This window comes from Trachurus japonicus, chromosome 19, assembly GCF_045865225.1.
Source record: "Trachurus japonicus isolate A0001 chromosome 19, Traja_1.0".
NCBI lineage: Eukaryota > Metazoa > Chordata > Actinopteri > Carangiformes > Carangidae > Trachurus > Trachurus japonicus.
Genome location: NC_140925.1, coordinates 3040864 through 3065863, shown reverse-complemented (window position 1 = coordinate 3065863; position 25000 = coordinate 3040864). Strand labels below are relative to the sequence as shown.

Here is a 25000-nt window from a genome sequence, read left to right as displayed (position 1 = left end):
TTGGTTGATGCTTCTTCACCATCTGTTGTAACTTTCTGCACTTCACACTGCGACGGAGCTGCAGCTGAGCGATGAATAACGGATCGGTGCAGCCGTCAGTCACCATCAGCACGTTGCAGCTGCTGACGTTGGACTAATTCATAACAGTTTCCCCGTCGTCACGACGCGCTCATGCGGTTTAGGATAATTTAATAGGATCATTAACTTGGCCTGGTCCTGGTTTAATCCATCCACTCTCAATCAGCTGAGCCTGTTCCTGGGGCTGATTAGCATTCCTCTGAATGAAAGACTATATGTGACCGAGTGCACGGGAAATGAGAGGGATTACAGCCAGAGAAAACGCTGCTTTTGTCTTTTACTTTTTACCGTCATGTGTTTTAATTGACTCACTAATCACCCCCTCCCTTTTTTTTTTTTCTTTTTTTTTTGCCAGTTCATTGCCAAACCTCCATCACAATGGCCGGCTTGTCTCGTTATCACGTTGCAGCTTTTTGGGAACGAGCTTCTGAGTTCTTATCTGGGTCAAACCCCAGAACAACAACGAGCTGTGAACGAATGAACCGTCGGTCCACTGCTGCTGCTCTGTAGAGACTCTGGTCTGAGACTGAGACCACAGATGATGAATATGAAGATGATGATGATGATGATGCACTGTTTTTTAAATCAACCCATTATGCAGCAGCTTCACTTTGACTGAGGCAGCGCTTTTTAACTGTCCTGGCTCCCAGCAGCAGCAGCAGCAGCAGCAGCAGCAGCAGCAGCAGCAGCAGCAGCAGCAGCAGCAGCAGCAGCAGCAGCAGCAGCAGCAGCAGCAGCTAAATGCCACCGTGCAGCTCTAATCACCCCACACTTTGAAATCCACCACGAAGCTTCACATCACTGATCCCACAGGGACGAGAGGCAGCGTTAGACAAACACCTGGACGAGCCAAGGGGGTGGAGTTAACCTTCACTTTAAAGGGATAGTTCAACATTTTGGCCAATTAGAGGTAAATTCATGCAAAACCGCTGATGCACGTTGCCTTCAGGGACAGTTTTTCATCAAGCAGTCTCTGCATTTCCCTCTAAAAAAATGTTGAACTATCCCTTTAAATACGTCTATATATGGATTAAAACCATCACCACCATCGAGACCAGATGAGTTAAGATTTTAAAAGATGTCAGGAGTCGTTTATGGAGCTGGTTTCTCTCATATCTTTCTAAAATGTAATAAACAAATGAATGATCATGATTACTGTACTACAAAACTCACCAGAGCAGAAAACTAGAAACCTGAGGTCAGTCTCACTGCAGAGTTTCAGGTGAGGCACGTGAACATCCACATGCCATCACTAACACACACACACACACACACTAACACACACACACACACACACTTTAGAGGAGGACAATCCATCTGCCCTGACATGCTGCAGGTCTGCTGCTGTTTGAAATATTTATCTCCACACAGAAAAGAAAAAACAGAAAAACAAGTTCCTCCACGACTCAGAGAACGGACGGGAGGCAGGTGTTCATCCTGCAAGTGTGTGTGTGTGTGTTAAAGTAGGATTCTGTCTGTGTCACTTTCATGCCCATTTGTACTAGGGATCGACTCACATGTTTTTTTCAGGGTCGATACAATACCGATTATTAGTGAAGCTGATGACTTAGAAACGATATTCATTTGCAATAAAAATGAAAATTTTGGTGTCAAGATCTTGAATAAATTGCCATTAATCGGTTGAACCCTCCCTGAGATCACATGTCCTTTTTCTCCAGGTGATGTTGTGTCACGACCTTCAAGCAATGACATAATATCACAGCAGTAAATGCTGCATCCTGATTGGATGTTTCACCTGAGCAATAGCGACTGACGATATCTGGAACGTATTCCCGGACTCATTTTTATCCAATTCCCCAAACCCAAGACATCAATAAACATACGTAGCTATAGGCTACATATTACTTCAAAGTTAGGCCTTATCTAGCAAACGTAATGTTACCATGTCTTTAGAACTTCGTGAAGTTTTACGAGGAGAAACAGGAGATCAGCGGAGATTAAGTGTTAGCTAGTAGCTAACGTTAGCTAGCGTCATTAGCTACTAGCTAGTCAGTGACCAAAACAATGACTTTTCCCCACTTTTCGGAAAAGTCGTGTAATGCCCGTTCAGTCTCTCTTTAGCCACGTCTGTCTTCTATCACAGACACCATTTTTCTGATGTATAAGTTAATTCAAATTTTCCTTACAAGCGATTTAAATCTTTTCAATGGTTTCCAATGGGAGTTAACCCTTCCGTAGTCTGGCCTGACGGAAGTGCGTTGTTGCGATTAGCCTCTGATTGGTCGGAACGAGCCACCCGGCGGAAGTCCCGCCTCCGTGCTGCAGCTTTCACAGTCCGCCCGGTAAAGGGAAACATCAACAAACAACAATAGGAACCGAACCATGGATCCGTGTCATGAACCGAACAGAAGAATACATATCTGTCAGCGGTTGCCAACCGCCGTTAAACCGAACAAAATAATAAATATCCGTCAACGGTTGCCGACCGTCGTTACACCGCGGACCGAAATCCAGTTTCCAACCGGCAATATTTTGCAAGCGCGCCGTTGCTACGGCGTTGCTACGGCGTTGCTACGGCGCCGACCACAACAATTGTGACTGGTTGAAAGAATTCCAAACGGCCGGAACATTTTTTTCTCTGATCGCAGAATCATAGGCGGAGCAGCCAGACTCTCCTTCTTTTCTGGAGGAGGGTCTGGCGAGCGAGACTAACCCTTCCGTGACCATTGTTTGCCCAACCTAGCAACAGTAACCGTGGAGGGTGGGACTTGACAAAGGGTCAATTGTAATTTTTCTCTGATTAGATCCAGTGTAGCTGGAGGCAGAGTGTGTGTGTGCGTGTCTATAATAAACACACAACTGGACTGAAAGTGAACACATCTCATGTCATCATCACCTCCTTGTTTCCCTCAGTCTGACGCGACGTGAAAAGACGCTTCGTTCCTCATCAACAGCTGCGACCCAGAGGAGTTGTGTTTGTGTGTTTGTGTGTTTGTGTGTCAGTGTGTTCACAACAGACCGACAGAGAGAGAGAAGGAACAGGTAGCAGCTCGCTCGCCCTCAGCACCAAGGTTAATAGATCCATCAGAGCGACATGACAGCGGATGGACACCGAGTCCCAGGACAGATGAGTGATGAGAGCAGCGCCCGAGGTTACACAAGCCGTTCATAACACAAGGAGAGGAGGAATAAAACCTCTCTCTGTCTGCAGCGTTTATGACAAACTGAAACGGAGGAGGACGTCGTTAAGAATAAAAAATCACCAACCAACACGAACCAACACACACCCACAGGCACACACAAAGTCAAAGCCCTGCCTGCACTTTAGAAAAGAGTGAAAACTACAGTGGGAAAGAGTTCAGTTTAAAGTCCTTTGTACAATATTTAATGAGCTATCAAGAATCAAGAAAGTGAAAAAAAATCCAAGTGTGAAAAACTAAAATCCTGTCGGTGTTAAATCCTCTGAACTCCCAGAAAACAGAAGCTTTGTTCCCAGAGATTGCTAAAAATATCAATGTGAATAAAAACTGCTGTTTATCGAACTGATTTCTTACATTTTAAGTTGTTTCCTCTATCCATTTTTACACTGAATCACAAAAACCGAAATGAACATCAAGCCAAAAGTATGACGAGCCGCTTCGGGAAAAATCTCCATGTAACTAACCCTAGGCTACTAAGTGAACGGGAGTCCAAATTTTATTTCGTGATCCGACTGAATTGTGTCATGAGAAAACTATCTGACCTTAACCTACATAAAACATCGCGTTTCATGCCAAGAAATCAGCAGTTTGTCATAAAACAGCAACAGAAGAATGTATTTTGTGTGAAACGCAATGTTTTAAATAGATAGAGGTCAGATATTTTTGTCATCACACAATTTAATCGGATCGCAAAATAAAATTTTGACGTTCACTTACATGGAGATTTTTTCCGAACTGAGGTTAGGCTACTTCCTGCTTCCACTCTCTATAACAGTGCTTGTCACTACCCGATTTGCGACGCTACCTGATCTGTGACAAAACTGGTCTGCGCATGCGCAGACCGGCCGCCATCTTGGACAGCTGCCTACGGCAACTCCACTTGGACAAACTTCATTTGGGCACTGCCCGATTTGCGTACATGCTTAAAGTTCTGTGAAATTAAAATACGGTACTGTGAAAATGATTAAAAAATAAAATAAAATAAAATAAAAACCGCGGAGGTCCGTCATAAGACAGCCGCGGCAGACTCGTTTATTCAGTGAGTGTTGTGGTAGTTGTGATTGTTTGTGGTTGTCATGGTGATGAGGCCGGCGAGAAAAGAGGACAGTAAACATTAAAAGTCCGCCTGTGTTCCTGTTTTCTGAGCATCAAGATCCAGACCACCACAACCAACCCTCAATTTACATCACTAATAAAGTATTTAAAAAAATAAATAAAAAGATAAACCGTCTCTGGCGACCACACAGGGCAGTGATCCTAAGTCAATTCAACTAAGTTTGTCCGAGTGGAGTTGCCGTACGTGGCTGTCACAGATCGGGTAGCGTCGCAGATCGGGTAGCGACAGTGCTCATGTGCCAACTATAACTGTGCCATACACAGCTGTAGCTTTAGTGTTAGCTACATGCTACACGACAGCAGAGGAGACGTGGTTTGGGAATGAACAGCGGGTCCAAAGAGTTCTGGGAGATTGTGGTTGAAAGACACTTATTACGATATTCATGACATTTAACCAAATTTCCATAAGGCATTTTGCTACATTTTTACCTTAATTAAACAGCTTTGGAGTCCTAGTTCTGGTTAAATCAATGACCTCTAACTAGTTCCAGGGAGAATGGAGCGTCTCTTGGCTGAAAACCAACCTTGTAAGATCAGAGCCTCCGACCCGGTGTCCCAGCTCTCGTCTCCATGTCGACACCGCCACACAAACGTAATGCGCCCCGTAACCCGCAATCTCTTGTTGATGACAGATAAGACTACACTAAATACACGTTGTAACGTCGTATCTTATTTACCGCTTTATTGATTGATTTCTGCTGGCTTTGTTGTAAAACAATGCACATGGCCAGGAGGAGGGTTAGCAAAACAGCGGAAAAGCGACCGGACTTGCAGAGTTCCTCTTTAACATGCATAAAAACATGTGAATGGAAACACAGCTAAGAGGCAAAGATATGAAAGAAGAAAATAAAAGAAGGAAAACACAGAGATCCAGACAGAAGGAATGAGTTAGAGATAATCAGAGCAGGTCGTTCCAACAGGTAAAAGGTAGAAAAAGGCGGTAGAAAAGCAGCAGTGTTTTGTAGAGTGAGTGTGAGTTCACCTGCTGCCTGTCAGCTACTTCCCACACAGGTAAAAGTAGAGGCAGCTGAAGCTGTGAGGGAACAAACAGCATTAAGAACACTGTGACCTAGAGCTGCCATGATGCTGAGAGCCTGTGTGTGTGTGTGTACATATACAACTACACACATGTGTTTGTGTGTTGCGTGTTGTGTGTTGTGTGTTGTGTGTGTGTGTGTGTGTGTGTGTGTGTGTGTGTGTGTGTGTGTGTCGGTTGGCGTGGTGATGAGTCAGCGCCTCCACAAGCAGCAGCAGCTTCGTCTCATGTCGGGGCGTAAATTACTGTAACGACGAGGCGAGGCGAGGCGGCCATGTGGCTCCATTAGCCCCCGCTGCTCCGCGCTGCACACGGCCAGACAGATTAACCAGCAACAACAGACCTGGCAACCCCAGGCCGGGAGGGACAGACCTGGCAACCCGAGGCCGGAAGAATGGGGGAGGGAGGGAGGGACAGAGGCGCAGTGGTGGACAGTAACAGAGTAAATTTACTTGAGTACTGTACTTAAGTACATATCCAGAGGATTTGTACTTTACTTGAGTATTAGATTTCTTTGGTACTTATTACTCTTACTTGAATACATTTCCAAGACAAATATTTTTACTTTTACTCAAGTTAATTTCTAGGAAGGCTGAAAAGTACTGGCTACTTTCAGGTCTGCTCTTTTATTTATTTATTTATTTTTCTAAAATCCTATTGGACACAAGCTGTGTTTGTCAAAGAAGGAAACCCTAACCCCTAAAAGCAGCACATCAGTGCAGCTGCTTTCAAAGAGTTCATTCTCACTAACAAGAGTTAAAAGCTCCTTAAATCCATTTAGAAAAAAATATAGTCATGTGAAAAAATAAGAAATTTACTCTTACTCTTACTTTTACTTAAAGCAGAAGTAAGCGATCTGGTCGTTTTGGCTAATGCTGCGTTCCAGGCAGGCTTTTGAAACCGTAAATTACAGCTTCAAGTCACAACTTACGACTTTGTAGCGTTCCAGGCAACCCACTCGTGTTTTTCCGACCTGTTTTACCTGTGAAAGTCACTATAACGGCCACTCGTAACTTCTGACCCGTGAACTCGTACCAGATCGAACTGGTACGACTTCACAGGTCGGAAAAACACGAGTTACAGGTTGCCTTGAACGCACCATAACGTCTTGTCAGCCGACGGAGTTAGCAGCCCCCGCCCTCGTCATGGATCTATTGGTCCTCGTCCCTACGTCACCACATTCACGCGCATCCCTTGGCTGCACACACAGAGAGGACTGCCCCTTTATGCCGTTCTCTCTCCTCATTGGATAAAGGTTGTAGGATACAAGGAAAGTTTTCTCCTGGGCTCAGAGCAGAGCAGAGTGACTGACAGACCCGTGTTTCAGACCAAACACTCTATAGAAGTGATTGCTGTCGGAAGATACAACTATTTAAGACTTATATTAAAAAATATCGCTTACTTCTGCTTTAAAGTAAATTTAAAAGCAAGTACTTTTGGACTCTAACTGGAGTAACATGTCGACTGAGCTACTTTTACTTGTAACGGAGTAAATTTTGACCAGTAGTATTTATACTCTTACTCCAGTACTGGGGTGGAGTACTCTGTCCCTCTCTGTAGAGGCGGAGGGAACGGACCAGGTGGAGACGAAGGAGTGAAAAATGTGTAAAAATATCTCAGTGGTAGAAACCGGCCTCAGGCTCTGGATCTGGATCTGTATCTGAGCTATCAGCGTGACGATCGCCTCTGATTGGCCGGTCGGTCGGAGCACATCATCAAACTCTACTTGTGTGCGGCGGCGGCTCGTTCAGATCAGGACGAGGAACAGGGAAGCAGCGATCTGGAGATTTGCAAATCAAAAAAACTAAAAAAATCCCATTGATCTTGGTGATAACGCTGCTGCTGCACGCGAAGCAGAGACTCAACACAGGAGGCTGCTTCCCAAAGCTCTAACACTAACCACAGCAATTATTATTACTATCATTAATTATTGGGTAACCAAGGTTACAACAAGCTACATAAACAACCAGTGACCAGGGCTGCATGAGCAAGTTATCACATTTTGATCCTTGATTGTGATTTTGGCTCCAAAAACATTTTCCCATGATCATTATGTCACGACCCACTTTTATAAGACTCAAACCAAGCCAATTTATTTTTAAAAAACACAAGTACGTCATCTTTTTTTGACATAATTCACATATTTTCATGTGCAAAGTGCATTTCCGAGCACATGAATAAGAAACTGTGACAACTGCATGAACAAAAGTGAATATAAAAACTACACAGACCCACAACACGAGGGGTTTTCACCATGGCCAAACTGCAGCACGCGTCTTTTTAATTGAAAGTAAAAGTCCAACATGCACATGACCTATCATTTGTTTGTGACCCAGTTGAAGAATCTGAGAGTTTTGGAAAGACCAGTTTCTCTTTCTGTTGCACCTACAACCTGGAACACTCTGCAAAACCATCTGAATCTTACCTCACTTTTATCAATAGGACCATTTAAATCCATAACTGCATCTTATTTCACCTCTAACTGCTTCTGCTGCTTTTAACTACACCTATGTTTCAATGTATCCTTGTCACCTTTAACTTCTGGTATTCTGTTATGCTTTTGTATGTTTCAAATGTTTTATCTTCTGTGTGTCCTTATATGTTTTGTGTTTCATCTTGGCTGTATTGTAAATGAGGTTACTCCGCAATATATCTCCGAGTTTAAATAAAGGTTATGAATCAATGAATAATAATGGTGATTATCCACAAGTTTCCGAACGTCATCTACGGTCAAAGCCGGAAGCTGGTTTTGCATTTCCAGTGGAATCTTACGTTTACGTTTCCATGGGGTTTTTGGTCATTGTCATAGTTGCGGTAAACGCATGGATCTATTACTGTAACGCTGGCTTTTAAACACGGATGCCACTTTGTGTGACATCCATTGTTAAAAGCTGGTGTGATGATCCATGAGTTTTACAGATTTTCATTGAAAAAATGTTTAAAAAAATCCATGCATTTACCGCGACTACCGAAACCATGGAAACGTAGACATAAAATTCCACTGGAAGAGCAAAACCGGCAAAACCGGCTACGTTTTTGACGTTTGGAAAAAGGTGGATATAATGGAACGACTTCATCAACGGGCTCTGTGATGTTTAGACTCATGTTCTCCAGCTTCTATCACAGAGTCTGGACAGAGCTGCTCCTCCTCATCATCTTCTTCCTCCTCCTCCTCCTCATCTTCATCAAAACCATCATCATCATCATCATCACTTCCTCCTCTCCGTTCCCGTGGTTTCCAGTCTCTCACAGCAACAAACAGCTGCTGCAGACTCAGAGTCAACAGGCTCAGTGTGAGAAGGAAAGTTCAGCCTCGGCCTCCCGCTGCTGCTGCAACGTGTGAACTCTGGTTGGGATGTGAAGGTTAACCACATTACACACACACACACACACACACACACACACACACACACTAAAGGTCATTTACACTAGGTGGTCACCGTGGAAACAGGGAGGGTTTGTGCAGAGCTGGGGTGTCTGGCTGGCTCCCACTCACAGGTGAAGGTGACCCCTCGTCAACCAGTTTTACAGTGTGTGTGTGTGTGTGTGTGTGTGTGTGTGTGTGTGTGTGTGTGTGTGTGTGTGTGTGTGTGTGTGTGTGTGTGTGTGTGTGTGTGTGTGTGCGTGTGTGTGTGTGTCCATTTTCTCACCATGCCGGTGTCAGCTGCTCCATAAACACTCATCACTCTCATGCTGATACACTGAGCAGCACAGAAGCAATTTACCACCGACGCATGACGCTGTCAGTTAAACACAGCCGGTACTACAGGAGATACACTGCTGAAATACTGCAGGTACCAGATATACTGCTAAAATACTGCTAAAATACTGCACTGTGCTCTGACAGAGTGTGTGTTCAGCTCTCTGGTTGAGGCCACATTCCACCCGTCCCGGTGTTGTTGCTCTGTGTGTGTGTTTTATCACTGATAAGGTGAACAAACGTGTTTTCTTTCTCATGACCTCTGATGAAAAGTTCCTAAAGTGCAGCAGCTTCACACGGATCAGAGCAGAAGCTGCTGCTGCTGCTGCTGCTGCTGCTGCTGCTGCTGCTGCTGCTGCTGCTGCTGCTGCTGCTGCTGCTGCTGTCGCTGCTGCTGCTGCTGCTGCTGCTGCTGCTGCTGCTGCTGCTTCATGAATGTATGAATATATAGTTACATAACATGCTCCATTTAAAACAGCTAAGAAACAAAAACCTCTTTGAAACGTTGCAGCCTACTTCAGACTCTTTGTTTGTGTCGGTGCGGCGCCGAGCCGAGGTTCCATGTGTCAGAGTCAGAGTGTGTGTTTCACCTCCACCGGCTCATTCACAGTTCTTGTTACTGAGAGCTGACGCCTGCAGGCAGCCCTGCAGCACCGACCGCTACAGACAAACAACAAACAGCTGCAACCATCCACACAACCTTCATGCCACCACTGACATGGAAAGTTAAGAAGAAAAGGAGTGGAGGGAGGTTCGGCTTCTGGCTGCAACAAAGAGTCGATGCTCTGGTCAATTAGTGCACAAGCCAAGACCTGAGCTTTTAGTTTCTGCTGCAGCTCCATGGAGCGATGAGTCCATATATTACAACATTTCTGCAGCTCTACATTCAGTCAGACTTATGGTGTGTCCCAAAAAATACATAAGTGCGTTCACACTGAGCAGTGAAACGCTCAAACGGCCAGAAAATAGAGTGTGTCGTTGGACCCTCAACGGCCGCCATCTTAGTGCACGTCACTACTTTTCAAACGGCGGCGGTTGATTTGAGCAGCGATGGAGATGACACCGGCGTAAATGTCTTTTAAAAAATACTCAAAACAACACAACAACAACACTAACACAATAAAACACAACTTAATAGCTCGTTTTGATCGGCAAAAAGCGCTGTCAAGTGTCGGCGATATAGAGCTACAACGGCCGGTTGCAATCAGCCTTTAAAAAATAGAAGAAGCTGTCGTGTCTAGTCATTTCCAGTAAGTGCGAAGCGGCAGTGTTTGATTTGAGACGGTACGACCCTGTTGAAATTTGTGCACAGCGCAAGTAAGTGCACTTCTTTATAGTGAATGTGATTTGAGACACACCATTAGTCTTGATCATCTTTCACATCTGCACCCTCCCAAAAAACCTCTCAAATCTTTGTTTTCCTTTCATTTCAACTAAACAACCAATCAGAGAGCAGCACACATAGTCCACATAGTTTTAGGCCAAAGAGTAAAAAGTAAAAACATTATTAAGTCAGAACTAAACCCTTCTCCAGTTCTAGTTTCTTTCTTACACCTGTTGTTTCACCTGCAGCAGGTGTCTAATCTCACATATTATGGCTCATTTCCAATTCTGATTTATATAAATGTTGTTTTGCATATTCACAGGAAAGGAAACTATGTTCATGCATTAACACACTGCACATGTAAACACATACGGCTCATGCAGACATAAGAGGCAGAGGACATTGTTGCTAATAGTGTTCCCTACAGTGTGTTGTGTTGTGTTGTGTTGTGTAGTGTATATATTGATAAGCTGATGTATAGACATTATGTTCATTAGTGTTGTGCTGCTGTCTGTCTGTCCCTCATTATTCTGTTTCCCAGGAAATGGACATTATTTGCTTCTGCTCAGTCAGTGTGACAATCACAGCGCTAAAGCTGCACTGCTTCAACGCCCTCAGGAGATGGAAATTCAGAGCTCTGTGTGTGTGTGTGTGTGTGTGTGTGTGTGTGTGTGTGCATGAATGTGTGTGAACTCAGCCAATTTCCCTTTCAGATGAGCTCTTATCTGCGTGCAGGCGGGCAGCGGCAGCGGCAGAGTCAGCGCCCCCTATTCCACACAGATGCAGCTTTAGACGGAGCAGCAGTCAGGAAGGGAGGGGGAACTTCCGGCATCATCATATATGGAAGTGTTGGAATTCCCCCCCGCTCCCGCTCCAGCTCCCGCTCCCCGTGACAGGGGCCGGGGCGACCCATCTTCATGCTCCTCACGTTCAGCTGCTGCCACGGGGAAGCTGATGATGGGCTGGTGGGCGAGGTGAGAGGAGGAGGAGGAGGAGGAAGGAGGAGGAAGGAGACTCCACCGTCACCGTGTGAGCGAAGGTGATCGTCATCGTCATCGTCGTCTCGGTGTGACGCATCGCTTCCATCTTCCATCTTCCATCTTCCAACACAGGAGTCAGGACACGTGATGAAGGAACAGAAACAGAAACAGAACGGGAACGTCGTCTGTGCTTCATTCAGAACCTCACCGAGTCTCAAATATAGAAACCTGGAGCGGAGCGGAGCAGAGCGGAGCGGAGCGGGAAGGATTCACGTTGGCACCGAGTCGACGCCACCAAACACACAATATGAGAGTACAATCTGCACACGTGTGATGCCAGGATTCAGTCTGTGTGTGTGTGTGTTTGCCATGAAATCTGAGAGGAGAGGGAGCAGAAGGATAATGGTTCTGTTTAGGGTTGCAAAGGGGTGGAAAATTTCCAGTAAATTTCCAGAAACTTTCCATGTGAAGCCCTCCTATTGTTCTTCTGGGTCAAATTGACCCAATCTGTTCCCCTACTCCATCCTTCCTTTTTTCCTTCCTTTATCTTTACTTCTTCTTCCTTCCTCTTTTGATCCAATTGACCTGATCTGTTCCCTATCCCTCCATCTTTCTTTCCTTCCCTTCTTCCTTCCTTGAATGAATCTGTTCCCTCCCTCTATCTTTCCCTTCCTTCTTTCCACAATCCTTTTCCCTTCCCTTCCTTTCTTCTTCTTCCTTCCTTGAACCAATCTGTTCCCTCCCTCCATCTTTCTTTCCTTTTCCCTTCCTTCTTTCCACAATCCTTTTTCCCTTCCTTCCTTCCTTTTTGACCCAATTGACCCAATCTGTTCCCTTCGTCCTTCTATCTTTCCTTCCCTTTTCCCTTCCTTTTTTCCTCCCATCTTTCCCTTCGTCCTTCCTTCCTTCTTTTCTTCCTTGACCCAGGAGGACAACAGGAGGGTTAAGCTGGGGAATTTTGCAAACATTCCAAATTGGGAACTTTCCATGGGAATTATGGGAATTTATAGGAATTATTGGGAATTTAAGGGAATTAACTGGAAAATTGGGGGTAATTTAAACAAACTGTATCATATCCTCATAAGCAGACATCCATGCATGCAATTACTTATTAAGGGCCAACCTTCAATTTTGTAAATTTCAGATTCATTCCTGTTTATTCCCATATATTCCTGTTAATTCCCCTGAACGCACCTCGTCATGCCTCCTGTTCCCTCCTGACCTCAGACCGCTGCTTTAATGTCACTATATACACACACACACACACACACACACTGCAGCAGCCCCGTCCTCTGCTTTCTGTTTCCTTCTCCTCTTAATTTCAGTCTGATCAGACTCGGAGAGCGGCCGTGGACCCACACACTCCACTTCCATTTATTCTCTTCTCTCCATCTTCTGTCTCCAGTAACTTTCCTTTCATCCTCTGCCAACCTCCCTCTCCCCCTGCCAGCCCCCCCTACCTCCACACCCCCTCCCCCTCTCCCTCTAACTCCACTTAGACAACTTAACGATGTGCTAACGGCTGCTGACGTTCTGCATACACACACACACACACACACGACAGATGCCAACATCTTGTATGACAGTCAGTACGTTTACATGACACTTGAGAAAACCGAATTATTGCCTTAATCCGACTCTAACTGGACAACTGATGCATGTGGACGTGTTAGTCCGACTAATATCTGAGTTCTCCATCTCCGATTAAGACACCCAGATAATGTGATGTGATAATGTGGAATTGGACTTTCTCCTTCATGTATTCGCCTTAATCCGCGTTTGTCTGCCACTAGAAATCACCATGACCACAAGGGATAGATAGCGTGCACCTTATCTGCACAATAAGTAACGTGCACATTACATACGAGATGAACAAAGCTGTACCATTAACCCTCCTGCTGTTGTTCAGAAATGCCATTCGGCCGCCTGGCTAACAGGTCAACGGGAAAAGGGGCCGTATTAACCTGCAGTCATTCGATTTTCTCAGTTGCATGTAAACTGGGACGAGGACAGAAGTCCAATTAGACGACAGAATCGAATTTTGAGCATAGCTGGATTAAGCTGTGCACCATGGAGTCTAGATAACAGAGCAGCTCCTTGTACCTGCACTGAGCTGCTCCACTGTTTAACAGTAAAAACGTCCGACTGGTGTGTAATGAGTGACGAGCTGCACTGGAGAAATGATTCACCACCGTGTTTGTGTAGAATAATAATCCAGTCTGGAGTGTGAACCTTGACCCCGTGGAGCTGCAGCAGCAGCAGAAACAGAAACGTCTGGTCTGGTACACGTTGTTCTCTGCTGCTGCACCACGTCGCCTCCTGTTGCTGCAGATGAGCGACCAAGCAGAAAGAAAGATGAACATTTTCTGAGACATTTAACCTGTAAGAGGAGGGAGGAAGAGTCTGTCCTTAAAGAGGACACAGTCACTCTTTCTCCTGACGTAGACTGATTGTTTCAAGAAAAGAGGCCTGATGGAAAACCAGCAGCACGTTCTTCCACAGTGTGGGGCATGAAACATGGAGGTGTGAATGCGCTGTTACAGACGATACTGGGAGAACAAGTTCAGGATTTCCCCCCGGAGGAGTTGAAGATATTCGAACCATCTAACCATCGTATCCGAGTTCTGAAAGGCATGCTGGGAACTTTGGGGAATCCCTGATTGATTGAAGCGGTAGTAGATGAGGCATGTTTAAAGACAATGAGCTGAAGTGCTGCTGCTCCGACACCATTAATCTGTGCAGAATCAGACATCACTGACTATTAGTATCTGATTGTCTCATGCAATATTCATGACGGTTGCTGAGGAGCTGCAGCTGGATCACAGTCTGATATTCACTCTGCTCATCCTCCTCTCAGCTGCAGCTTCCTGCTTCTGTTCATCTCCAGTGGGATCAACAACAACAACAACACAAGTCGTTAATTCATCCAACGCCGATAACACAATAACACTTAATGCAGATTGAAGCGTGGCTGCAGCACAGCACCAGCAGTATCATCTATCTACCTTCATGTTACATAACCACACACTCCACATCAGAGTCAGGCAGCGTCACCGTGACGCTCACAGACATCAGGAACGGGGCGTGGAGCCGGAGGAGGAACGGGATTCTGCAGGAGACAGAGGCTCAGAGCCGAGACAACGGAGGTGAAAGTGGCGTGACTGATCAGAGAGAGAGAAACCATCACACTGGAGAAGTCCTGCTGCAGCGCCGCATCAAGATTCAATGTGTCTGTTTCCACACGAGCTCAGAGGCTGGTTTCACCTCCAACGACCTCAGACATGAACAGAAACCTCCCAGAGCAGCAAAGAGTGAAGCAGGGATGAGGAGCAAGAACATGTCCACCCTCCTCCTCCTCCTCAGTCCTGCCTCTCACCTGCACTGACCCAGTCAAGTCACATGAGTCCCTTAAAGGGACAACGAGGAGTTTAGTTAAAGCGAAGTGTTTCCACACTACATTTATGAGCCTCCGCACCGTGAAATTCTTTGACCGGCGCAAGACAGACTCATGTTTTCATTCATCAAGAATTAAAGTCAGAGGTTGGAAGGCGATCACATACCGTCGTAGTTCCCACCATAAACGGTGATTCGGCGGCGTTATTCTCATGACTCGCCACGAAACCGAAAGTAAAGAAACGCTGGCCGGCTCGACCAGCACTAATAATAACAAAATAACGATATATTTATCGAAAATGGGCCCATTAACAAGTGTGGGTAACGTAGATTCACGTTGACACCTGAAGAAGACCACACATGGTCGAAAACGTTTGTGCAAGTGCTAAATAAATCACTGTGACCTCCTTAAGAGTGTGCGGGCAACCCTCTCTTTTTCTAACGTAGATTCATCCACATTAATATGAGACTTTTTTATAACCAAATAGAAACTCCTCGTTGTCCCTTTAATGAAAAACAGACTGAAGAACCAAATAATCGATTTTCGGGAATAGATAACAGGAGAAGTTACACAATGTCCCTTTAAGGAGCCAATTGGTTCAAAGTGTCTCTAGATGAAACCATCTGAACTGAACTCAACTGTGAAGTTTGTTGACTGGTTGAGATGAAAAAAAAAAGAAAAAGAAGAAGCATCTACTCTCCACAGGGAACAGACACGTGAACAGATTGTACTTGTGACTGTGGGATAAAGTGTTCAGCTGCATTACTCACACACGTTGGACGGAGAAGAAGAATCCCTCCCTGGAGAGCAGATAGTTTTGGCTCCGTACGATGAGCTTCACAACCACCACCACCACCACCACCACCACCACCACCACCGCTCTGGGAGCTGCCCAGGCTCGACGTGAAAACGTGACAATGTTTACGCAGGGATTTCTGGCTGGGATGGCAGGAGGACGCAGCATCCTGAGACTGAAACCTGTTCACCTGCTCTAACGCTGCAGAGACACAGCTCAACAACAAGCTGCACAACAACAGCAGCAGCACAGAGGGATTTAGATGGAGCTGAGCATCCTGCAGAAACATGGACCATCACTGGGAGCCAGGGAACAAGCTGAGCTTCTAATCTACTTCCTCATAATAATAATCATGTGCACATGGAACTAATGTGCACTCACTGACGCAAATGTTGAGTGAAATGTGACCAATATTATGATTTTTAACCACTTTTGACATTTCATTTGGCTTAAAAAAAAAGGGAAAAATGTCCAAGTTTCCAGAGCACAAGGTGACTTCTTCCTCTTCTTCTTCTTCCTCCTCCAACAGGTCAAAGCTCTAAGATTTTATTTTAATTCAAAATAGATTAAAAAAAACATCAGAGCAGCAGAAGAAAAGGATAAAAAATGCTGTTGAAATTCACCAATGTTTAGTCAACGCTGCAATTCATATTTTAGTCAAAAACAAATATTTTTACGCAATTATTTTACTTTATTTCCCATTTTATTCCATGTGTCACTGATGCTGATGCAAATGTTGAGTGAAATGTGACCAATATTATGATTTTTTAACCACTTTTGACATTTTATTTGGCTAAAAAAAGTGAAAAATGTCCAAGTTTCCAGAGCACAAGGTGACTTCTCCCTCTTCTTCCTCCTCCAACAGGTCAAAGGTCTAAGATTTTATTTTAATTCTAAATAGATAAAAACATCCAAGCAGCAGAAGAAAAGGATAAAAAATGCTGTTGAAATTCACCAATGTTTAGTTGTGACGCTGCGATTCATATTTTAGTCAAAAACTAATATTTTTACCTAACTATTTTATTTTATTTCCCATTTTCCCATTTTATTGTGTGTGTATATTTATATTTGTGTATATTTATGATCTCTTCTCAGACTTAAATCCACTCAGTGTTTGGTTTCATCACACGAGGCCTTGTGGCAGGCGATGGCGGCCATGTTGGATTTGAGACACTTGGAGCCAGATGAGTGTGTGCACACAGATAAATACAAACACAATGCAAATACAGCTCTAAACCAATCAATTGACCATCTGATCCTCTATAATCCACTGACTCCCACCATCACACACCGTCGGACCGAGCCGAGCCGAGCCGAGCCGAGCCCCGACACTCCAGCAGCTTCCTCCTCCGTGCAGCTCTGCTGGGATCAACACACTCCTGAACAAACATACAGATGGTGTTTGCTCAGCAACCACAACAATCTGAGGAAACACAGTTTACCCACATTGTCAGCGGGCGACACACTCATCTGCACACACACACACACACACACACACACACACATACAGCATCAAACCAAACCAAAAAAACCCTCTAGGGGACGAGTTCTGACTCTGGTGGACTCCCCATCCTCATTTACATGTTGTGATGTGAGACTGAGCTTCGGTACCGAGCCAGAGAGAGTGCCAGCCGCTCGGCAGCACACTGACACACACACACGCACAGTCGTGAGACACTGCCCACACACACTCACATTCGCCAGTGTGAGTCATCCAGAAAAATTACATTCAGCATCCCTCCCTCTCTCCTCTCTCCCCCCAGCAGCAGCAGCAGCAGCAGCAGCAGCAGCAGCAGCATCGGGGCAGAGAGGTGAAGGCTTCGCTTCAGTTAAGAGTCCTTTCATTCGTCAAACAAAGACAGAAAACAAACACCAACATGGAGAGCTGCTGGACCGTTGATTAAATGAAGGGGGGGGGCAGAAACATGGGAACGATTCATCCACTCAGAAAAGAAAAACCATCACTGATAAACTCTTGTGTTTCAGCTTCGAGCCATTTTCAACCAGAACCAGTGAGTCACCACTGATTAACAGCAACAAAACACTGGTCAGAGATTCCTCTGAACGCCGACTCACCTCAGAGTTAATAACCTACATGAAATATTTCACTCTTTGTTTTAAAAAGATATTTTTCAGGCATTTTGCCTTTATCGGACTGGACGGTGGGGATCTGACAGGGAACGCAGCGGACGACCGTCAAAACCAGCGACCTCATGCACAAAGGCCAGAGCCAAGATGGCCGCCCACGGGCCAGTGGGTGTAAAAAAGGATAGTTCAACGTTTTGGCAAATTGGCCCATTGCCATAATCCCTATAGTCATAGCAGTAGGTTCGTTACCTTTAATTGTTGGTGCAAGCTATTTTTAGAACGGCGGAGCAGAGCCGTGAGCTGCTCAGAGCTACGCTACGGAGGCTCATTATGGGATTTCTTCTCATCAAACTCATCAAATACACAATCCAACAACTCCACAACGCTCTGGTGGACAAGTTGTGAGCTGCACATTCACCACGCTGTGAGATAATAACACAACGTTACCACACAGAGTTGTTTTAGAGGGAAATTCATGCAAAACCAGCTGATGCACGTTGCCTTCAGGGACAGTTTTTCATCAACAGTCTCTGTATTTCCCTCTAAAACAACTCTGTCTGGTAACGTTGTGTTATTATCTCATAGTGTGGTGAATGTGCAGGTCACAACTTGTCCACCAGAGCGTTGTGGAGTTGTTGGATTGTGTATTTGATGAGATTGATGAGGGAAACCCAAGAAATCTCATGCTGGTTCATGACAGGATTCACTTCTGTTTCTATCGTTCATATCAAATACAGAAGCAGCAGCCTCGGTGTTTTCTGTGCTGTCACCTTCTCTCATTAAACTACCTGATCTCCGTCTCCACCTTCTCTCCTCACTCAGTCCTGAGTCTGATCTGAACTAACGGGAGCCGACACCTCAGGGCCCCTTCATCATCAACTTCATCTTCATCATCTAGTGCCTTTAATGAATTAATAAGAGCTGTTAGCGACTCTCTAAACACAGAGGCGTCGCTGCTGCTGCTGCTCCATCGCCACCGCCACCAGCCTCCCACCACCAGGAGATCACCTGCACCTCCTCCTCTTCCCCCTCCTCCTCCTCCTCCTCCTGCTGACTCCATAATGATGCAGCCCGTGGCGACAGGAAGAAACCCCACTGCTGCACCTCTGCATCGTGGCATTTTCATACCTGACACCTTCTCTTCCTCTAAAACATGAGGTTTAAATTCAAGCTGCAACCAACCAACGCTCACTGGTTTTTATTATCGATCAATTAGTCGCTTGTTTTTTCCCACCAATTAATGTGTTGATCTGGGACAGAAGAGGCTTGAGTGAAGACCAACGACCTCTAACATTAACGCTTCCAGTCTTCATCTCCTCCTCCTCCTCCTCCTCCTCCTCCTCCTCCTCTCCTCCGTGTCGTCCCGTTGATCTCCACCATCTGACCTGCTTCCTATCTTTTTCTTGATCTCTCTAATTCTCCTGTCGTGTTGCACCATCTCGTCTCCGTCGCCCGGGGGAACCGTGAACTCTCTCTGACCCGACCTCAAATCCGTCTGTGGCTCGGTCAGTGAGCTCCCACCAGACCAGACCAGACCAGACCTTCCTCCATCCTTCCTTCTTCCCTTCCTTTCTCCCTTCCTTCTTTCCACAATCATTTTTCCCTTCCTTCCTTCTTTCCTTCCTTCCTTCCTTCCCTTCCTTCCTTACCTCTTCTTCCTTCCTCTTTTGATCCAATTGACCTGATCTGTTCCCTATCTTTCTTTCCTTTCCTTCCCTTTTCCCTTCCTTCTTTCCCTTCTTCCTTCCTTGAACAAATCTGTTCCCTTCCTCCATCTTTCTTTCCTTCCCTTTTCACTTTCTTCTTTCCACAATCCTTTTTCCCCTTCCTTCTTTCCTTCCTTCCTGCCCTTCGTCCTTACTTCTTCCTTTCTTTTTGACCCAATCTGTTCCCTCCCTCCTTCTATCTTTCCTCCCACCACTACTACCACCGCTGCTGCTGCTGCTGCTGCCACCGCCCTCGGCTGAAGAGCAGCTTTGTTGTTGAAATAACAAAAGCAGGAGCTGAGTGTTTGTCACCTTCCTCCTCCTCCTCCTCCTCCTCCTCCTCCTCCTCCTCCTCCTCCTCCTCCTCCTCAGGTTTCAGCCCGGTCCATTCACTCTCCCTCCAACAACATCTACACTTTATCTCTCTTTCTGCTTCTTCCTCTGACCTCTGTGCCCTATCGAACGGACCCTGGTCCTGGTCCTGGTCCTGGTCCTGGTCCAGCTGGGAGGTTTCGGCTCAGTTTGACCAACTGCAGCCATTTTGATCCACAACAACAACCTCCAGTCTCCATTGATCATTTATTGACTGTAAATCATTCAATCAGCTCCTGTCTGGTCCAGCAGGACTTCCCTCTGTACTGAATTACCCCCCTGGGGGCAAACTGTCACTCTGGAGCAGTTGACAGTGACACACACACACACACACACACTGTATATAAAACAGGGTAACCAGTTCTAGTGAGAGGAAGAGCGATATAGTAATCTGAAAGTCATCTGAAATTCCGTTTTGTCTGTCTAGTCTTATTTTTTTGTACTTGTCATTAAATGTGTCTTGTAATCTCATATGGGATGGATCACAGTGGTGGCATGACACCAAAATAAAAATTCATCCATTCATTCTAGTGGTTATAGAGTGAAGGAATCCACAGCCAATCAATGACCAGGTGAGTTAATCGATCACCTGAGAGATGAGGTCAGACATGAAAATAAATAAATAAAACAACAACCAGCTGAAACATCGATCAGTCTCGTGAAATTCTCCCGCGTGAGTCGTGACCAGAAGGTCTCGCGCCCTAGCTGGTTCCTCGTGGAGACATGAACATCTCCTCTTCTTCATACTACACAACTTCACATAGCCTATTCATATTCACAATAGTAATAGCCTAATATTAATAAACCCAGCAGCAGCAGCAGCAGCAGCAGCCGTGTTTCCCCGGTTCTCTCTCTGTCACCTGAGTCAAAGTTCCCACTCGTGTCTCCGTGTCCCCGTGTCCCCGTGCAGCAGCAGGTGTCTCTCGTGTCTCTCGTGTCTCTGCGCCGCAGGACGCACCGAGGACAGAGGACAGAGGACAGAGGAGGTAGAGGAACAAAGTAGCTAGAGAAGCGGCTGTCCTGTCCTGTCCTGTCCTGTCCTGTTGTGTGTTCTTACCTTGTACACATTCTCCGTGATGCGGTGCACCTCGTCGGTCCGGGACATCCTGGTGGGAACGTCAGTCACAACCATAGACCTCAGATTCCCGCGGTGTGGATGGATGAGGCGGAGATTTGGGGATTTGGGGGATTTTCTTTTGGAGGTTTTGTCCAAACTGAGTGGAGCCCCGGTGTGTGTCCGCGGTGAAGCGTGAGTCCTGAGTCCTGAGTCCTGAGTCCTGAGTCCTGTCCGGTCGGTGACTGACTGAGAGACAGACGAGCTCGTCTGGACGCGGGTTCCCTGCTTTTATAGGAAAGTCCTCCGCTGCTGCTGCGCCGCGCTGCGCTGCGCCCACTCCGAGGCTCCCCACGCAGCCACGCAGCAGAGAGGGGCGGTGCTGCCTTCAGGGACGGTGGGAACTCAGGGAAGTACGACCAGAGCTGCTGTTTCACATCCTGATGGAGGAAAAGACACATTTTAAATGACATTATATCATTTTTTATGCATATTTCCCTTCTTAAAGGGGAATTGCAGTTTTTATTTTACAATTTGGACCTTATTTCTAGCATAAAATATGATCATTTACTCACCTAGATAACTCATTACAAGTCATTCCGACGAAATTAGCTCCAGCCGAGAGCCGCGTATCCATATAGCCTAATGTGAGTCAACAGGGCAGCGCAATGCAGCCTCTAAATAACACATTATCCGCTGTGAAACTCGTTCATTTCACCAATATTTAGTTCTGATAGGCTAGTGCTATTCCCCTCTGAGTCCGGGGTTAGCTGTTATCAACATCCAGGGTCTGTATAGGTTGACCTACTGACCTCTGACCTGGATGATGTCATCTCTGAGCGCCGTGCGGCTTGTTGCTACCGCTAATGCAACGGTTCGTTTCTGCGTGTTTCTGACTTGTCAGAACAAAATGAGCAGCTGGATGAAGTTCAGCTTCCACAGGCTTCCTCTCCTCAACCTGGACTCACTAAAGCTCCGGCTAGTTGAGATAAAAATGGACCCGAATGCCAAAGTGGAATGATTATTATCAGAAAGAGCCAGGCGGCGCTCAGAGATGACATCATCCAGGTCAGAGGTCAGTAGGTCAACCCCGGATGTTGATAACAGCTAACCCCGGACTCAGAGGGGAATAGCACTAGCCTATCAGAACTAAATATTGGTGAAATGAAGGAGTTTCTCTGCAGATAATGTGTTATTTAGAGGCTGCATTCTGCTGCCCTGTCGACTCACATTATGGACGTCGCTCTCGGCTGGAGCTCATTTCGTCAGGAGGACTCGTGATGACACCAAAGTTATCTGGGTGAGTAAATGATCGTATTTTATGCTAGAAATAAGGTCCAGATTGTAAAAAAACGTCATCCCCATTTAACAAGTTATTTATTCATTTCAATTTCATTTCTTATTTCGTTTGTACGTTTAACCCATTTTTTAAGACTATTTGTTCCTCCCAACATCTGTTATAGTAGCTACCCATAAGACAACATCTTTTTTTATTGGTTCTTAACCCAAGTTGGTAGTTTTTATGGTTTTTGTGTGATCTCCCTGTATTGTTGTTACCATCCTTGTGATTTTTGGCACCTCTGCAAAAACAAGTTTCCCTCTGTGGGATGATAAAGCTGAACTGAAAACATGCATATATCCTACCTACACACCTGTATAGCCTATATGTGTACAAAAGAAAAGAACAGGTAAAAAGCTGCAGTAATGCACGTTAATATTATCATTACTACATACACTTGGCCCAGGGAGAGATGTTTACTTGTCCTTCTCCTCCTCACCGATGATCCATGGTTCGTCTGCAGGTGTTCACTCCCACCCAGCAGCTCAGCAGCTGCTTTCACTGATGAGTTTTTTCACTGGTGAGTGATCACCACTGATTCTACCACGATGCGTTCAATGACTTCAGATGATTAACAGCATTTTTAATTGGATTTTGAAAAAAAAATGGAGGAAAACACCTCCTGCTTCTAGTGGGGCTCAATATTTAGTTTTCTTAACCTTCATCGGGTCGGCAGGGGATGTCATAAATACATTTCTATTATTAATATTATTATTTTTTAAGAAAGAATTCATTAAAATACAAGTTAGACTCTATTTTCTTCCTCTCAACACCCTATTATTGTCAATTTAACCTGATTATTACACCATAAAGTGTGGTAGTGCTGCTTTCCCAGTGGGTCCGTGAACGCAGCATAGCCTTTAAACAAGCCCCGCCCCCTCCGCCGTGTCACACGCTGCCCACGCCGCCGCCTCTGCTGCCACAGCCATTCAGAAGGGCTGAGTCCAAACAGCTGAACGCTCTCTGACCATTTATGCAACAAGAACAATGTCATTATTATTATTATTAACACAGCAGTTACTCAACCACCGGGTCACTATGGGATGTTTCTGTTACATCACATTTATAGGCTATAACTGTAGTTTTATTATCTATAACATTAATACATCTGAATATTATAAATCCTATAGATTAGATATAGTTGTTGACACTGCAGCACTGTGTAATAATAATAATAAACGTGTTTCTTTCTTGGTGGACTGGGCTCTATTCTCAGCTGAGTGGGCTGTGACGGCTCTGAGTGGGTTTCTGAGCTGTTCAGTGGGTTGGGGAATCCATCACGATGTGAAGTGAAAGCCTCTGAGTCTGAGTGGGGGTTTTAAAAGAGAGGAACAGTGGGAACGAGGACAGTTCCTCCTCCTCCTCCGTTCAGAGATAAAACTCAAACAGACGATGGGTTTTTTATTTTTTATTTTAAGTGGAAGCTCAGGTTTTGTTTTGACTGTCGCTTCTGATCAAAGTAGATTCATCCTGAAGTAAAGAGGAGACAGAAGCACAGACAGAGCATCAGTCTGACAGGTTTCCTCCTCTTCTTTCTTCGCAGGAGCAGAAGAAACTTTCCCAGGGTCAGTGAACTCATCATCAAGATCCTGTGTCCTGGTTCAGCTACACACAGACAGATGAGTGTAACTTAAAGGGATAGTTTAACATTTTGGCAAGTTGGCCCATTGCCATAATCCCTATAGTCATAGCAGTAGGTTCGTTACCTTTAATTGTCGGTGCAAGCTGTTTTTAGAACGGCGGAGCAGAGCCGTGAGCTGCTCAGAGCTACGCTACGAAGGCTCATGGGATTTCTTAATTGGTTTCCCTCATCAAACTCATCAAATACACAATCCAACAACTCCACAACGCTCTGGTGGACAAGTTGTGACCTGCACATTCACCATGCTATGAGATAATAACACAACGTTACCAGACAGAGTTGTTTTAGAGGGAAATGCAGAGACTGTTGATGAAAAACTGTCCCTGAAGGCAACGCACATCAGCGGTTTTGCATGTATTTCCCTCTAAAACAACTCTGTCTGGTAACGTTGTGTTATTATCTCATAGCGTGGTGAATGTGCAGGTCACAACTTGTCCACCAGAGCGTTGTGGAGTTGTTGGATTGTGTATTTGATGAGTTTGATGAGGGAAACCAAGAAATCCCATAATGAGCCTCCGTAGCGTAGCTCTGAGCAGCTCACGACTCTGCTCCACCGTTCTAAAAAATAGCTTGCACCGACAATTAAAGGTAACGAACCTACTGCTATGACTATAGGGATTATTATGGCAATGGGCCAATTTGCCAAAAATGTTGAACTATCCCTTTAAAGATGGTGGACACACAGTGACTGACAGCCTGAGATCAGACTGAGCAGCAGCTGTAATGATGATTATTATTATATCTGTCCAGTTAAAAACTCTCAGGTCTGTTAAACGGTAAAAACTGGTTTAACAGCTGATCACCAAAGACTTGAGACTCGCCTCAAAACTGAAACTGAAATCTGCTGCAACAATTAATCGAACAATAATCGATTATAAAATTAATCGTCAACTATTTTGAAAATCTAATAATCAGTTTGATTAGTTTTTTTAAAGAAAAATAGTCCAAATTCTCTGATTTCAGCTTCTTAAATGTGAATATTTCTGGTTTCTTTGTTCCTTTATGACAATAGACATTTGAGGACGTCGTCTGGTGGTTTGAGTAACACTAATTGATGTTTTTCGACATTTTTTAACATTTTATTGACCAAACAACTCATTGATTAATCGTTTATATAATCAACAGATTAATCGATAATGAAAATAATCATTAGTTGCAGCTCTAGACAAGACTTTTCACTACAGTTTGTGGACTTTTATATGTCTTTTTGATAA

At 45.1% G+C, this 25000-nt stretch overlaps 1 protein-coding gene across 8 annotated transcripts in view; it reads right to left on the bottom strand.

The window, feature by feature from the left end:
• Window positions 1–21067, bottom strand: part of baiap2b (BAR/IMD domain containing adaptor protein 2b) — an 88373-nt gene extending 67306 nt beyond the window's left edge. For all 8 annotated transcript variants that reach the window (XM_085762482.1, XM_085762477.1, XM_085762483.1 and 5 more), the window contains exon 1: window positions 20809–21067. In XM_085762482.1, the coding sequence (XP_085618608.1) occupies window positions 20809–20883 (75 nt within the window). In that variant the 5' untranslated portion in view covers window positions 20884–21067. The remainder of the gene's footprint in view (window positions 1–20808) is intronic.
• Between the last annotated feature and the right edge of the window lie 3933 nt (window positions 21068–25000).